The sequence below is a fragment of the Notamacropus eugenii genome, chromosome 1 (genome assembly GCF_028372415.1).
Source record: "Notamacropus eugenii isolate mMacEug1 chromosome 1, mMacEug1.pri_v2, whole genome shotgun sequence".
Lineage (NCBI taxonomy): Eukaryota > Metazoa > Chordata > Mammalia > Diprotodontia > Macropodidae > Notamacropus > Notamacropus eugenii.
The window spans coordinates 725,524,656-725,539,046 of NC_092872.1; the positions used below are offsets into that span (position 1 = coordinate 725,524,656).

Sequence of the window (14,391 nt, forward strand, 5' to 3'; positions counted from 1 at the left end):
TGCACCTTGTTATAGCTTTTTGGACATGGTTCCCTTGCATTTTTTTTTTTGTATTCCTGGTGCTTATTGTGCATAGAGGATTGTAGTCCAGTGTCTAGACTTGGCATGTACACCCACTTTTAAGATAAGTGATGCCCAGGCTTAATTTAAATGTTTTCCCTAGGCAGTCCAATGATTTAAAAAATTTTTTCTCCCTAATCTTTCAGGTTATTTTGTTTCTGCTAGTAGGTAACCTTACATTTTCTTTTTTTTTTTTTTTCAGTTTTAACTTTGTTTTAATATTTCTTTTTCTCTTGGAGTCATTGGTTTCTCTTTGGTTCACTCTAATTTTCAAGGAGTTTGTTGCTTGGATAAGGTTTGTGTGCCGAGCTGTTAATTTAATTCCCTTTTTTTAATCCCTAAGTTAACTCTCCAATTCTTTCTTACATAGCTTTCCTTTTCCAGTTTTTTTCTCTAATATTCTAATTTTTTTTATAAAAACATTTTAAAGTTCTTCATCTCTTCTATAAATTGTAGTTGAACATGGGCTTTGATTCTAGATGTTTGGGAGTTGTTGCATTCTCCTCTGTTGGTATCTTGAAGCACTTCTGTCACATGGATGGCTTTCTGTGGTGGGACTCATTTTTCTTCCAGCCTTCCTCTACTTTGACTCATACCTCATTTCTTGGCTGTGCAGCCCTGGGCAAGTCATTTCTACTCTTTCAGCCTCAGCGTTTGCATCTGTAAAATGGAGACAGCACCTACCTTCTAGTTCTGTGAGGATCAAATGAGAAAATATATAGTTCTTTGCAAATCTTAAGGAGCTATACAAAAGCTGAGTATTAGGATTATAAAGGGTACCAGGTATATCTTGATATGGGCTTGTTGGGATAGACATGGGAACAGTGGATTTCTATCAGATTACTAGCACGTAAGATGAAATGTAGTCTCAGTGGGACACCACTTCTCTTTTTGGGCCCTTTGTGATATGTGGTATAGGCGACCATGGAATGTAAGAACTACCGTGGTCTCAAGGATCTCATTTTATATGTGAAGATACCGAGCCCCCCAGAGGGGAAGCAGGATAAGCCAGACTTTATTTGAACTCAGTGCCAGGACCCTTCTCCTGAGCTGTTGGGCAGATCTATGACAAAGAAGGTCAGAAACATGCTTCCTTTGGTATTTAGGCGGGGATCATAGAGGAGATGTTGGAAGACACTTTTGAAAGCATGGACGATCAGGAAGAAATGGAGGAAGAAGCAGAAATGGAGATTGACAAGATTCTCTTTGAGATCACAGCAGGTAAGGCTCCGTGGAGACTTTGCTTAGCCTGCTGACCACTGCCCATTTCTGCCATCTTGGGCCTAATTTAGTTCCCAGGCCAGGGTTTTTTTTCCCTTTTCCTTCACCACCTCTTTCCTTTCCAGGGGCCTTAGGCAAAGCACCCAGCAAAGTTACGGATGCTCTGCCAGAGCCAGAATCTGCAGGGGCGACAGCTGCCGCCGAGGTGGAGGAGGAAGAGGAGGACGACGATCTTGAAGCTATGCAGTCCCGATTAGCCACCCTCCGAAGCTAGGTGGGTACGCGAGGTGGACCCCTGACTAAGAACTTCTTACGTGTCTCCTGTAAAATACTTTTGGCATTCATTGTCACATTACAGAAGGTTCTTTCTACTGATTTCTCTTGAACTCCCTACAGAGGGGATGGGTCTGCCACAGGTGTGAAAAGGGATAATTCACCTGAGATGATTGTTGTCATGTTAGTGTTTAATTTCCAGATGTAAGAGTGTTTTAGAGTGGAGAAAAATCCCTTGAAGCAGGTAGAATTTTCCCACAAAGCACTTTTAAATATTCTGCTGCCTGAATGTTAAGTATTCTGTACATTTTTCTGAAAAACACTATAAATGGATTTTAATAAATTTCTGCTCTAAGCCTAGCCCCATGGTCTCTTCTGTTCTGTTAAATGCCACCAAGCTATTTCCTCAGGCCAGTTTATCCTATAGGTGATGGCCTTGTGGGAAGGCTGGGCTACAGGTTTGGTTCTTGTGAGGTCTCCCCTGCTGCTGCTAATGAAGCCCAGTCTGGTTGTGCCTACTGGAGCTGGCAGCGGGATTGCCACACCCTCAGGTGCCTGCTGAAGCATTCCTTTCCTAGCACCTGGGTGGGTGGGGCCAAAGATGAGGCAGCATGTGAGCTGAGCTTTGCTGTTTCACTGGAACTTACTGAGTGATCTGGGATAGGTGGCTTGCCTTCTGCTTTGCATTCTCTCCCTGCCATGCCTGCAGTCCCCAGCAGAAGAGGGAGAGAATTCCACTTGCTGCTGGTCATTGCTTCCTTATGGGCTCGCCAGCTGGTAGGTGACATGCAGTCATCCATTCTGAGTAGCTACTGTGAACAGAGTTCTGAGAATACAGCTAGAAATCAATCACAGGAGGAATTTGGTTTATTAGTACGTGAAGAGATAAGGAAGACCCAGGCTTCCCAGGATCCTTGACTGTCTTCCCACCAGCTTGTTTTGTACATCACTGGAGTTGCTGGCTGACCCACTAACCCGTGACCCTCAGGTCCAAAAGCCCCTTCCCTTACTGTTACAAAGTGGAATATGGTTTCACACCTCAAAGCGACTAAGCCAGGGCAAAACTAGGGACCAGGCATTTTGCCAGCGTGTTTAGGTCCCCTCTCCAGTCTTGTAGTCTCTGAAATCAGATTTGTTAGGCTCCATTTTTCTTCTTGACGTGGCTGGGTTACCTTGTGTTTGAGCCCTTGGAAACCAAGGTGCCATGCTAGTGACCTCCCATTTTGACCATGCCTGGGCATTTCTCAGAATTGAAGGTGTCAGACTCCCTCTGGTCTTCTTAGAGCAACTCAGAATGAGGGTGAAATACCCATGTACAGTGGTCAAGGGGTTCCCCACCCTCTCTTCTGCCCCCACCTTCCAAAGGAAACCTGCTGACTTGGCTTATGACTGGTTCATTTATCCAACTGTTTTATGTGCAGGCCCCGTTATCAGGAGCCATGAAGGTTTACAGTAACAAATGACATTTTAATAGGAGGCACCTTCCTAAGAGACCAGGCAGGCACAATGGGAAGAGTGCAGGCCTTGGAGCAAGGACTTTCTGGGTTCCAATCCTGCTTCTGATGCGATACCTGTGTGAGTCTTGGTTTATTTGTTAAATGAGGCAGGGCTAGCCTTTAAGGCTGTCTGGGACTCTGCATCTGTGTGCAACTTGAGGCTTAGGACTTTTCTTTTCTCATCCCAGCCATACCCTCTCTTAGCTTGGCCCCCCTCCCCCAGAGAGGTGGCTTGCCTGCTGAGTGCCAGGGCTACTGGGATGCCCTCACTGGCAGTAAAAGAAAGACAAAACCAGGCCCACTTTCAGGGAGCTGACACATGCAGGGAGACAGGCATGCAGGCAATTGTGCAAACAAGGTATTTGTAGGATTACTGGAGATCTCTAAGGGATGGGGATTTTATCTGAGACAGGAGGCAGAAATGAGAGAATTCCATGCATGACAGAAAGCCACTGGGGCCTGGCTGGCCTCAATGAATCATAGGCCTCCGAATAGGGCTCTTCCCAGTGACAGGAACCACCCCCAGTTCCAGCCCAGTGCCGCATTCTGCCTGGGTCAGGCAGCCCTATGTCTCTCCTTGCAAGATGGGCAGAACTCTGACCTGTCCCATATACAACCTGGGTCATCTTGATGTGGAAGAAGAGTGGACACACACCCAGTTGGCTTGAGCCCTACTCCAGCTGTTCAGAACTCCCCACCCCATGTAAGCTGTGTTCTCAGTCTCTCCTTTTTAATCCTGTTTATTTTTCCCCCATTCCTGAAGCCAAAGGGACCTTTCCCTTTTGCAAAGGTGATAGGGATGATCCACAGCACTCCCTCAATGCCATGTGTTTATGTATATGTATACGTATGTGTGGCATCGAAAGGTGCTATGGATGAGCCCCAGAGAGGCACCAAATCTGCCTCAAGAAAACCCAAGTAGAAGTGGGACCTTGGGCAAGCCACTTAACTTCTGCTGGTTTCAGTTTCTTCATCTTTAAAATAGGGATAAACAGCAGCTACCTCCAAGCATTATTGTAAGGATAAATGAGATTTGTACAGTGCTTGGCATCCCTTATGTGCTATATAAATGCTAGTTAATATATACACACACATCTTTTTGGTTGTTTCCTCCTAAAGACTTGCACAGAATATCAGATTTTTACAATCCAATAGAAACAATTGCTTAAAGGAACTGATCTTAAGATAAGCCTTCCTTTACCTCCCAAATAACAATATCTACATTTGGGCTAATTGGGCCCTCTTATCTCATAGGCCATGCAGCTTTTAAAAATGTAGCTCTGAGACAGAAAATGCTCAAATGTTCCACATTAACTCCAGCTAGGACAATTATAGTTACACGGTATTCGTACAAATACTTACTACAATGGTTTTCTTTGGAGGACTAGGATGATGGTGCTGGGGCTTCTCGGGAAGTAGGGTGGTATGTAAGCATCACACTTGGGTATCCATCTTGGCTCCCCCCTCCCCACTAGTTGGCACAAGATAACATTTTTGAAGTTGTCTCTCTCCATCTACAAAAGGCTTTCCATGTATTTTTTCCATTTGCTATTTCTATGTTTGAGTAGGTAGGATTCAGTTTCTAAATAGGATCAAGTTAGCATCATGTTCCCAGAATAAAATGCTTTGAATTCCTTTATCATCCTCAGCTCTGCACCCTCTATTTACTGTGTGACCTTAGGTTAGTTCACGTTCTTAGGACTCAGTTGTAAAATGAGGGGGAAGAGGTTGGCCAGATGTCCTCTCTAGATTTGTTCTTTTACTAATCTGAGTTTTAAGAGGCAAATCCTATCAGTTAGTTGTATTTTGGTTAAACTGACATTTAACCAAAGGATCCTTGTGGTAATTAATACAAGTCAGGCTCTCTAAGTACTGGACAAAAATGAAGATTTTTTTTTTTTTCTCAGTTGGCTCATTTTCTTGGACTCATCTTCTGGGAGAACAGGCAGTTGGGAATCTCACTAAATAACATTTACAAATCACCTGTGCTTGTCATAACCCTGTTCTCCAAAGTCCAGAGACCGAGCCAGTTGTGTTTGTTTCTATCATCAAGTTCCTTTCATTAATAGTTATAGTTAAAAAAAAGTTAAGCTGTGGGTAGCATGTTAAGTGAGCTCAGAGCGATGAGTCATCTCTAGAAATAGCTTCTTTTGTCAGGCTGTGTCACTTCAGTTCTACCTGCCTGCTTAACACCTGTCCAGGAGGCTGAACCTGGACTCCATGAAGCACTGGTTACACCTCTATGACTAACCAAAGCATCAGAGTCTGATGTGTATGCTCTTCCTTATTTGATGAGACGGTGACTAGACAAAGATGGAACAGTTTTATCGCCCAGAGACGACAGCACTAAGTATTAAATGAATATTGTTTAATGTAAAATGCTTAACACTTAGAAATTAGCAAAGCCTCAATTAAATTAGATTTCATTTGCTTAAAGATGGTTAATCCCATGAATTGTACAGTAGATTTTTTTTTATTGTTGCTTAATGCAAGTCCTATGGTAATGCATTAAGAACCGCATCAGCCACTGTGTTCCTGGCTCTTCCTCTGGACTCTGGGGGAAAATCCCCAAACATTCATAAAAACAAAATACATTCCCCTCCCCCCCAGAAAGATTTCTAACAGTAGTTACAAATCCATTTTGACAGTGGGCTGGACAGACAGGTGGGGCCCAGTTGTAGGTGGTTTCCAGAGCTCAATAAGAGGTAATCTTCTGACAGTTTGGTTTAAAACTCTGTAGCAGGTGAGTCCCAATTTGAGGATGCCAAGGGATCAGTGAATAGTCACTACATATACACAGCGAGTGTTTGTAAACACTAGAAATGTACATTAGACAAAGTACCTTCTCAGTCAGGCACTACTTAAAAAGGAGGATGAGGTAACGTGAATTCCAAGCCCACAGAAATTCAGAAGGCCGACTCCCAACAGCTGCCAGTAGTTCAGTTCCAGTTAGGTTCTGGATTCTAAGGTTTGCTGTAGCCAGACTCGTTGGCTTTTAATATTGCGACCGCATCTTTCACTGCATGGTAGATCACATTCTTCACCTGAACAACAAATAGCAAGTTAAGAGCCACTCACTGTAATAAAAAACATTTCCATCCACTTTTTGGCTCAAGTCTGAATTTAAAGGGTCAAAGAACCTCAAAACAAACGATTTGCAGGTGACAAAAGCTGGAAGTAACTACTAAGTCAAGATCCCAACAGATCCTGATGGTAAGTCTCATACTTGGAAAAAATACCCCTCCTTCCAAAAAAACCCAACTTCCTAAATAGTGAGGGGAGGTGTGGATAGACAGGTGCTCTGGAAAGGTCCTGGGCCTTCGAGGACAGCAGGCTCAGTGAGACAGCGAGAGGCGCTTCGTTCCCCTCAAAACTCCTGCTAGAGAACAATGACCAGTTCTGTCACCTAAAGTGGACAGAAGGGTTTCCTTGCCTCCCACTAATACAAAACATCGAACCATTTTTCAGCACTCTGCAATCTGATTCTCTAATAGTGAAGGCACACGCATTTAAAAACAAGAGGACATACATTTTAAAGGTGAAGCTAGAAAACACTTCATCCTCGCTCGCTCCTGAGGCCCAGGAAGTGAAGTGCATCAAGCAGCTGTCTGTGACACACGCAGGATCATCAGGCACTGTCACTGTCACCTGCTGCCCCGGCTGTGACCTCCACAAAGCGCTGAGTTTTCTGGGCCTCAGCAAGCCTTTGGGAACAATTAGGGATTCACTTCCAGCATGTTAATTCTCTATGTTAAATTAAGGACAACAGTCTTCTCTTGGTTCCTATTTGTTTTTGTTCTAGGTCATGGTTCCCAAGATCAGCTTAATAAAATCTGTTAGATGTATGATGTGTCACAGGCACTTAAAGATCAGCAACAGATTTCAGTGTGTGCGTGCGTGCTCATGCACACACACACTTTCTTCTCCTGAGTGACAGGAAGCTACATTCTTTAATCTTATCCCCCCCTACTGGTATTTTTAAAAACTGATAAAAACAAAGACAGCCTAAGCTAAGGGAGCTCACTTCTTAGGGAATGGTTTTCCACAAACATACTGCATAAATCAGAGGCAACAAGTCTGGCTGTGCAGGTGTTCTGTCTCAGGGGCACCTGACAGCCATAATAAATATTTTCCACCTTTATCACATTCACAGTATACTGTCTCCTTCCTACGATGCTCTGCTTCCTTCCTTCCCCACCTGTACTTTTCCCCTAGTTCCCAATGTGGCTGGGATTTTTAGCCTCAGTTTGGTGACTTGGGAATTATGTTCTATTTCAGCTTGTGACATGACAGTACTAAGTATTTCAAAGTTTGGTTTTCAAAATAATTTCATGGTCCCTGATGATGTGAAACAAAGAAATAGCTTATATACCAAACTAATAGAACTGGAGATGAGGAGAATGCACCATGGAGTCCCTGCTCTGTTTGTGAAAGCCCTGTGCCCAGCCCAGCCACAAAGAGGTGATCATGCTATGGTTGGGGAGTCAGCCTCCCTCCAATCCATCCTCCCTGGGGCTGCCAAACAGATGCCCCCAAAGCTCAAGTCTGACTGCGATCCCCATGCTTGAGAAGCCGTAATAACCCTCTGGCCTGCAGAATGAATGCCAATTTTAAAGCCCTTCCCCATCTGATTCCACACACTGCTGCCCCCTTGCACATTCATGCTCTAGTTCAGTCCAAATGGCCTGTGAGCTGTTTCTCCTGACCCTCCCCATTCTCTCTGTGCCTTGGCATCTTTGCTTCTCTGCCAAGTTCTTTATCTCCTGAAAGAGTGGAAGTTTCTTGAGAGTGGCAACTCCCACTATGAGGTCTGGCAAGTTGTCAGATGGCCAGGCACTATGGGTGGGGCAGCCATTCTAGAGAGAAGTTTGCAATGTGCATGCCTTTGGACCCGGTGACACCACTGTGAGCAAAGAAAGGACCCATACTGAGGAGAAATGTTTGAAGCAGCTTTTTGTAGTAGCCAAAAAATGCTAAACTAAGGTGGTCACACCAACCTATTCAGGATGATGAAATGAACACAGAAAAAAATAGGAAAATCTCTAGGTACTGAAGCAGAGTTAAGTGGACAGAATTGGAAAATGACCATTATTTAAAAAAAAAAAAAAACAAAGCTTTGAAAAACTTTAGAACTCTGAGTACAGCAATGATAAACCTGAGTCCACCAGAGGACTCATCTCCTGCCAGAAAGGTGATGATCATACCAACTGTCAACACAGATGGGAGGCTTCAGAGGAGGGAGCTGGGTACCACTCAGTCCAAGTAAGGAAAGTGAGACATACCCAGGGTAAAGCACCTGGCCCAAGAACTCAAAACTCCATGCTGGGAACCTGAAACCAGAATGGCTTCTGTTCCCAGGGTCAGCCAGGTGGTGGAGGCTGACCAGAATTGGAGGCTGCTTCCTTCCTCTACCAGCCTTTCACCTGACTCTCCCTCTGAGCCTAATTCTTGTCTTTCTCCTTAGGCCTCTGTATGAGATTGGGGGGTTGGGGGAAGAGCAGCTGAAGGATCAGATGGGGGGGGGGGGGGGGGGCAGGGAAGCTGGGATTCTAAATAGCAGAGGTAAAGGGGGCATGGGATATGGAGCTGAAGAGCACATACTGCACCAAGGGGAAAAAGTATGGGCAGAGTGGAGACAAGTTATGAAAGGTTAAAGTCCTGTCTGTGACCCTCCAAAACAGGAGCAAAATATCACAAGTGGCCACGTGAAGCAGAAGACCAATGAGGGTATCATCATACTAATCCAGGCACAAAGTGATGAGGGCCTGGTCTAGGGCTCTGGGGGTAGAGAGAAGGGGAAGGCAAGAGGGGCTAGGGAGGTAGAAAAGACAAGATTTGGCAACTGCTGAGGCCGAGGGCAAGTGAGGAGTCAAGGAAGATGCTGAGATTCTGGAAGTGAGTGACTAGAAATCTGGGGGCCCTTGGCCATAAGAGGGACATTGTCTGGAGAGAGAGGAGCTGAGCTTCCTGATGGCTGGAATGTGATTCCTATGGACGTCCAGTTGGAAAGTATTTTCATTACTCAATAAATAATGAGACAGAAGGGAACAGTGGACAACAAATGGCCTTGGAGTTAGGAAGCCCTGGGTTCAAGCCCTGCCTCAGCCATACTGAGGCACATGACCAGTGCCCAAGCCTGGAGCTGCTCAAGGTGCCAATCCACTACCACAGCATGTGGCTCCTCCCAGGATGGCCAGCGATGCCAGTGATGCCACATGGCCAGGCTAGAGAACGGTAACGGCTGGGAAGAGGCCCTTGCTGCTCCACAATGTGCTTGTCCTTGCTCCCGACATGGCTTGCCTCAGCTCTTGCTCTCTTTACGGAGCTGGGCACAGACCTTAGTGTTCGCCTCTCACACAGCCTGGGGTGAAGTTCTACATGTAATATTTTCATACCAGTGGAAGAAAGGGAGGCCATAAGCCTAGAGAAGAGAACTTGGGAAGACATCATTGTTATTTATGTCATAATTTTTATAAACAGGAGAAAACGACTGAACTTTGCCTACCTGGCCCCAGAAAGCAAGTTTTCTTGATGATTAAGACAGGGTATGGGGGAGGGCCTGTCATTTCACTGGTACATATTTCACTGGCAGAATGAGCCCCCCGAGTGACCTGCCCCCCCCAGACATTCGGGCTTTACAGCACCTCCCTACCTACTAGGCTACTACTGCTATCTAGGAGCAGAATGAGCATAGGTCCAATCAGACCACTCATGGTACACTTGTAGGGAGAGGAAAGAGTGGATCAAGAGGCAGAGATGGTCTCTGAAGTGTTAAGATTCTAGAGTGGCCCCACTGGTTCTCTTTCTCCTTTACTCCAGGACTTCAATGAGAAGAAGGGGAAGCTCTGTACCCTCGACCCCGACTGTGTCAGCAGATTCTCCTCAATCCATTCCCTGCTCTCTAACATGTCCAGGTCTCTCCATACTTAAAAAACCTTCATGACTATCTCCTGAATCTATCTACAAGAAAAGTCTGGAAAAGCCAAGCAGTTAACAAATCATACCTACTTCCTATGTCTCCCCTTTATTTCCAGGTCCTGTTAAGCTTACAGGGCTTACATCACCACCAGAAATGGACCGTGATCATGGGTCTGAGTTCTTCAGCTTGAACCTCCCATCCATCCTCAACACACTGACAGAATCAGCTTCCTGACGCACACACCTGGTCTATTTCCTCTCCTGTTCAAAACATTAGTGGCTCCTCATTAGCCAAGGAGTAAAATTCAGATTCCTTGGGTTGATGTTTAAGGCCCTCACCAATTTCAGGAAATACGACCTTGCCCTCCTCTAGCAAACATACTGTGTCTACCTGACTCCACACCTTAGCTTGTGCTGTTTCATTCAGAGCAACCTGTTCCAATTCCACTCTCACCTTAAGATTCCACTCCATTTTGCATTTCTGTAATTCATTTCTTTAAAATTATGTTAAAACTAGAAAGATGAAGCCCTTCAATTGATGAAAAAATTGTAAAATGAAATAAAAATTCTTTTCTATACTGTGTGGATAAAAAAAATTATGGCCTGGCTTGGTCCCTCCAAATATTTTTTAATGCATTTCTTATCCCCTGCTGACCTGTAAGACCCAGGGTATTATTGCAAGAGGACGTTTCCTCCTACCCAAATTTGTGTGAGCTTGAACTGTGGCTGACTGCCTACACATGAACCCTCTAGGTTTGGGTTAGGATGCTGCATTTTAATGTGACACTGAAAAGCTGGAGATCGCCCAGTCAAGGGTGGGCCAGGATGGAGAAAGGCCTGCAAGAACAATGGGAAGTCCAAGGACAGGATCTGCAGAGGTCATCGACCTGTTTTGTGGGCCCCAAAGGGCAGAAGTGGGAACAGAAGGGGCAGGGGTGCAGAGTGAAGCCCCCATGTCAAGATAATTTCACAGAAACATGCTAGAGGTGATGGTGGATACCTCGTACAGGCTAGACTGAAGGTGCTCTAAGCTACCTTCCAACTTTGAAGATTCTTGAGCTAATAAATAAATCCAGCTCATTCCTGGTTCAAATCCTAGGAGATAATGGACTACTGAACCTCAAGTGCCACAACTCCCTTTACCTAAGTTCCCAATCCACAAAACACTATATAAGAATGAGAATGGATAAGGTAAGGAGTCCCCAGTAACTATCCATCATCTTGGTCTTGATGGCTAATTATTAATTTGATTATCTGAGTTCTTGTGGTTGTACATAACAGTTTAACTTAAGTGGAAAACAAAGCTACATTCACAGACCCCAAATGACTGTTTAGGTCCCATGCCAAACGTGTCTGAAGCATCCCCCATCTTACAAATTTACCTGTAGCTTATCTTCATGGTTAGTGTGTGTCTGAGACAAATAGCGAAATTCCTGAGTGAGCCAGAAGCAGTGTTTGACATGCTCTGGAGAAACAAAATCTTCTGCCACTTTTATGCAACTGTACAAGTTATGAACCTGAGGGACAACAAGGAAAGTCAGTCACCAAGTCAAAGGCCAAGAGAGAAAGCACAGACACAAAGACATGCTGGCCCTTGCCTGATGTGGGGCACCTGCTGGGATGAAGACAACATCCCCCAGAAACTGCACGATAGCCCAGCCCTGGACGCCATACTCCTGATGAAGACGTCTTCTGAGCGGGCGGTCCAAGTACCAGCTCTGGTCATGAATAGGGTCATGATCAGCAGGGTTTTCTTGACCTTGTTCTTCTGAGACCTGGAACACAGAACAGAATACCTTTCAACAAAATACCTGACCATAAGCAATATTCTCCAAAACCAAATCCAAACATTTAAAATCAATGAGATCCACACTCTGATTTAAGTAAAGCCTTCCCTTATCTTATTGGCCTGGGATGTAGGGAAATGGATCTTGACTACTGGTGCTTTGTATCAATCACACACTTCATTTTGTTCAATAAATTAAAAGGAAACGGGTCAGTCTGGTTTCACGGAATGGCAATACCTAAAAGCTTGCAAATGTACTTAACAACAACACAGAGCCCTTTATAGAATGGATCACTTTAAACTTCGTTTCTTAGGCTTGTGATCAGGACAAGGTTTATCCAAAACTTAATGCTCTAAAAGGACAAGAAAAGCAAAACAGTTTGACTTCTGTCCACTATGATTTCTCCTCCGTGTCCTTCAAAATGAGGAGTCTGGTTTAACTGTGGTCCAAGCATGGCTTCCTCTAAGGAGTCGGACTGCAGCCACTGTGGATCTCCCCCAGGGAAGGATTCTCAACCAGACTGTTTCCATGAGGCCCCTGGGGGCCGGGGGTGGGGAGAGAAGATACACACATAGTGGCAGAAGGTACTGTCTGGTTTGTCAGAAAGACATCGCTCACACCCACTCACTATCCAGTCTTCCCAGCTGGCCTGCTACCCAGAGGGAATCCGTGTAACAGAAGTACAACACGACCATGTGGGCTCCTTTCCACAGGTCTGAGGACTTTTTACCATCATGTCTTACTAACATCAGCTTCAAATAAACTGACTCAGTGAAATCTCACAGAGGTAACAGAGAGATCACGATGGACCTGATCAGTGGTGTTTCTATGGAACTTGGTGGGCCAAGGCTAAGAGGACTCTTGACTACAAGATACAGTGATGGGGACAGGAATGAAACCTGTGATTTCATTGATGGAGGGACCTCCCCTGCCAGGTGAGTCAACAGCTTGAACCTTTCTCTCCAACCAGAGACTTCAGAGTTGTCTAGAACACTGAGAGGTAGAAAGACCTGCTCAGGATCAGAGAGAGCACAACTTGAACTCAGGACTCCTTGGTTCTAAAGCCAGTTCTCTACCCACTACCCAACAGTGCCTTCCCCAGAACATATGATTATTTTAACTAAATGGTAACTTGATAAATATTGACCAACATCACTCATCCTTCTTAGATTTTTTGCTTCCTAAGCTGAAGCTAGCTTTACTGAGAGCATATCTTAGAAAACCGCCTTGGCAAAGCAGTCCATTTTCTTGACACATTCTGTAGGCTAGCTTCATCTCCATCCTTTCTCCCCTGCTCCACTCCCAAAGTTAGGTCAGGATGCGAGGCATCATGCAGTGACTGCAGCAGCAGAGACTGTTGGGCCTGTTTCTACCAGGGACTTGAAGAAAGCCAAACAGCTTTTCTAAAACCATGGTAAACCTGGCCTTAGGCTTATGATGACAATTAAAGAATACCTTTTTAAGGAAGGATCGGATCTTCTCTGTGTCTTTAGCAGCAAAAATATGCCAAAGAGCTCCTGGTTTCTCTTTTCCTTCAATAAACCGCTTTATTGTGAGCTCATCACAGTCGCCATCTTGGATAGTTTTAAGGACTTCTGTTGGAGGGGGAAGAGATGAAAAACAGATGTAAAAAGGAACACTGTGCTCCCCCCAACCCCGAAAAACTTCAGCACACGTGTTCATCTAACTCTTATCTTACCATCTTCCTGGTCAAGCTGCCCTGTGGGGATGCCCACGTAGACCATTACATTAGCTGCATCAGATATATCTAAGTGAAGGTTGGTTGTTCCATACTTCCTATCTTCTGGTGTGATTAACCCTGTATGAGAGAAACTGTTTTTAATTGCTACACTTAAAAGAGGACACTGGGAGTTAGGTCCCTGCTCTGAGGTGGAGGTGGCACATTCTGGAAACACACTCCAGGCTCTCCTCGTCCTGTGTTCCGGCTCAGCACAGCCTCAGCCCAAGTTCCTGCTCCTCCTTTCGCCCTCCAGAGTCACATGTGCCACTCTCCCCTTTCTCACTGCCATGCTTTAATTTACTGCACCTTTTTAGAGGTTTGCGCCATTCAAATTTACTGCCCAAGCTCTCCCTTGGCACCCACGACATTTTCTCAAAGAATTCAGGACTGGTTCATCCTCTTCGCTCTAACTCCCATTAAAATACTAAGTGGAGGGGCGGAGCCAAGATGGCGAAGTAGAAAGACGCACATACACATAGCTCCGAACACACAAACCACAGAACGGCTAGAGGGGACCAAGCCAGGGCGAATTCTGCACCCAGAGACCACGGAGTATTGGAGCGAGGGAGATTTCTGCTCTGGAGAGACCGCCAAACCTCTCGCGGGGAGTCCTTCGCGCCGCGGACTGGGCACCGGGACAGGGAGAAGAGTGCAGCCCTGCTGCGGCCACGACACCGAGAGGAAAAGATCCGAGAGGGCTACGGGGACGGGATCTCCAGCGGCCACGCAGGTCCCCCCACCCACAGAGGGACCTGCAAACCTCTCGCAAAAGGTCCATCGCGCTGCAGACGCGGTGCCCAGCCTGGACCTGTGGTGGCCGCGGCTCCGAGAGGTACAGATCTGAGAGGGCTCCGGAGGCGGGATCTTCAGCGGTGGCACGGGCCCCCCCCACCAA

General features: G+C 45.6%; 2 protein-coding genes across 4 annotated transcripts in view; one reads left to right on the forward strand and one right to left on the reverse strand.

Annotated features, from left to right (window-relative positions):
• Positions 1 to 1,914, forward strand: part of CHMP3 (charged multivesicular body protein 3) — a 37,534-nt gene extending 35,620 nt beyond the window's left edge. Inside the window, exons 5-6 of the mRNA XM_072636936.1 lie at positions 1,167 to 1,281; positions 1,407 to 1,914. Coding sequence (XP_072493037.1) covers positions 1,167 to 1,281; positions 1,407 to 1,555 — 264 coding nt within the window. The 3' untranslated portion in view covers positions 1,556 to 1,914. The remainder of the gene's footprint in view (positions 1 to 1,166; positions 1,282 to 1,406) is intronic.
• Positions 1,915 to 5,403: 3,489 nt separating this feature from the next.
• KDM3A (lysine demethylase 3A) overlaps positions 5,404 to 14,391 on the reverse strand; it is a 77,904-nt gene continuing 68,916 nt past the window's right edge. For all 3 annotated transcript variants that reach the window (XM_072636933.1, XM_072636931.1, XM_072636932.1), the window contains 5 exons: positions 13,455 to 13,574; positions 13,211 to 13,350; positions 11,567 to 11,743; positions 11,351 to 11,485; positions 5,404 to 6,094 (listed from right to left, as the gene is read on the reverse strand). In XM_072636933.1, coding sequence (XP_072493034.1) covers positions 6,014 to 6,094; positions 11,351 to 11,485; positions 11,567 to 11,743; positions 13,211 to 13,350; positions 13,455 to 13,574 — 653 coding nt within the window. In that variant the 3' untranslated portion in view covers positions 5,404 to 6,013. The remainder of the gene's footprint in view (positions 6,095 to 11,350; positions 11,486 to 11,566; positions 11,744 to 13,210; positions 13,351 to 13,454; positions 13,575 to 14,391) is intronic.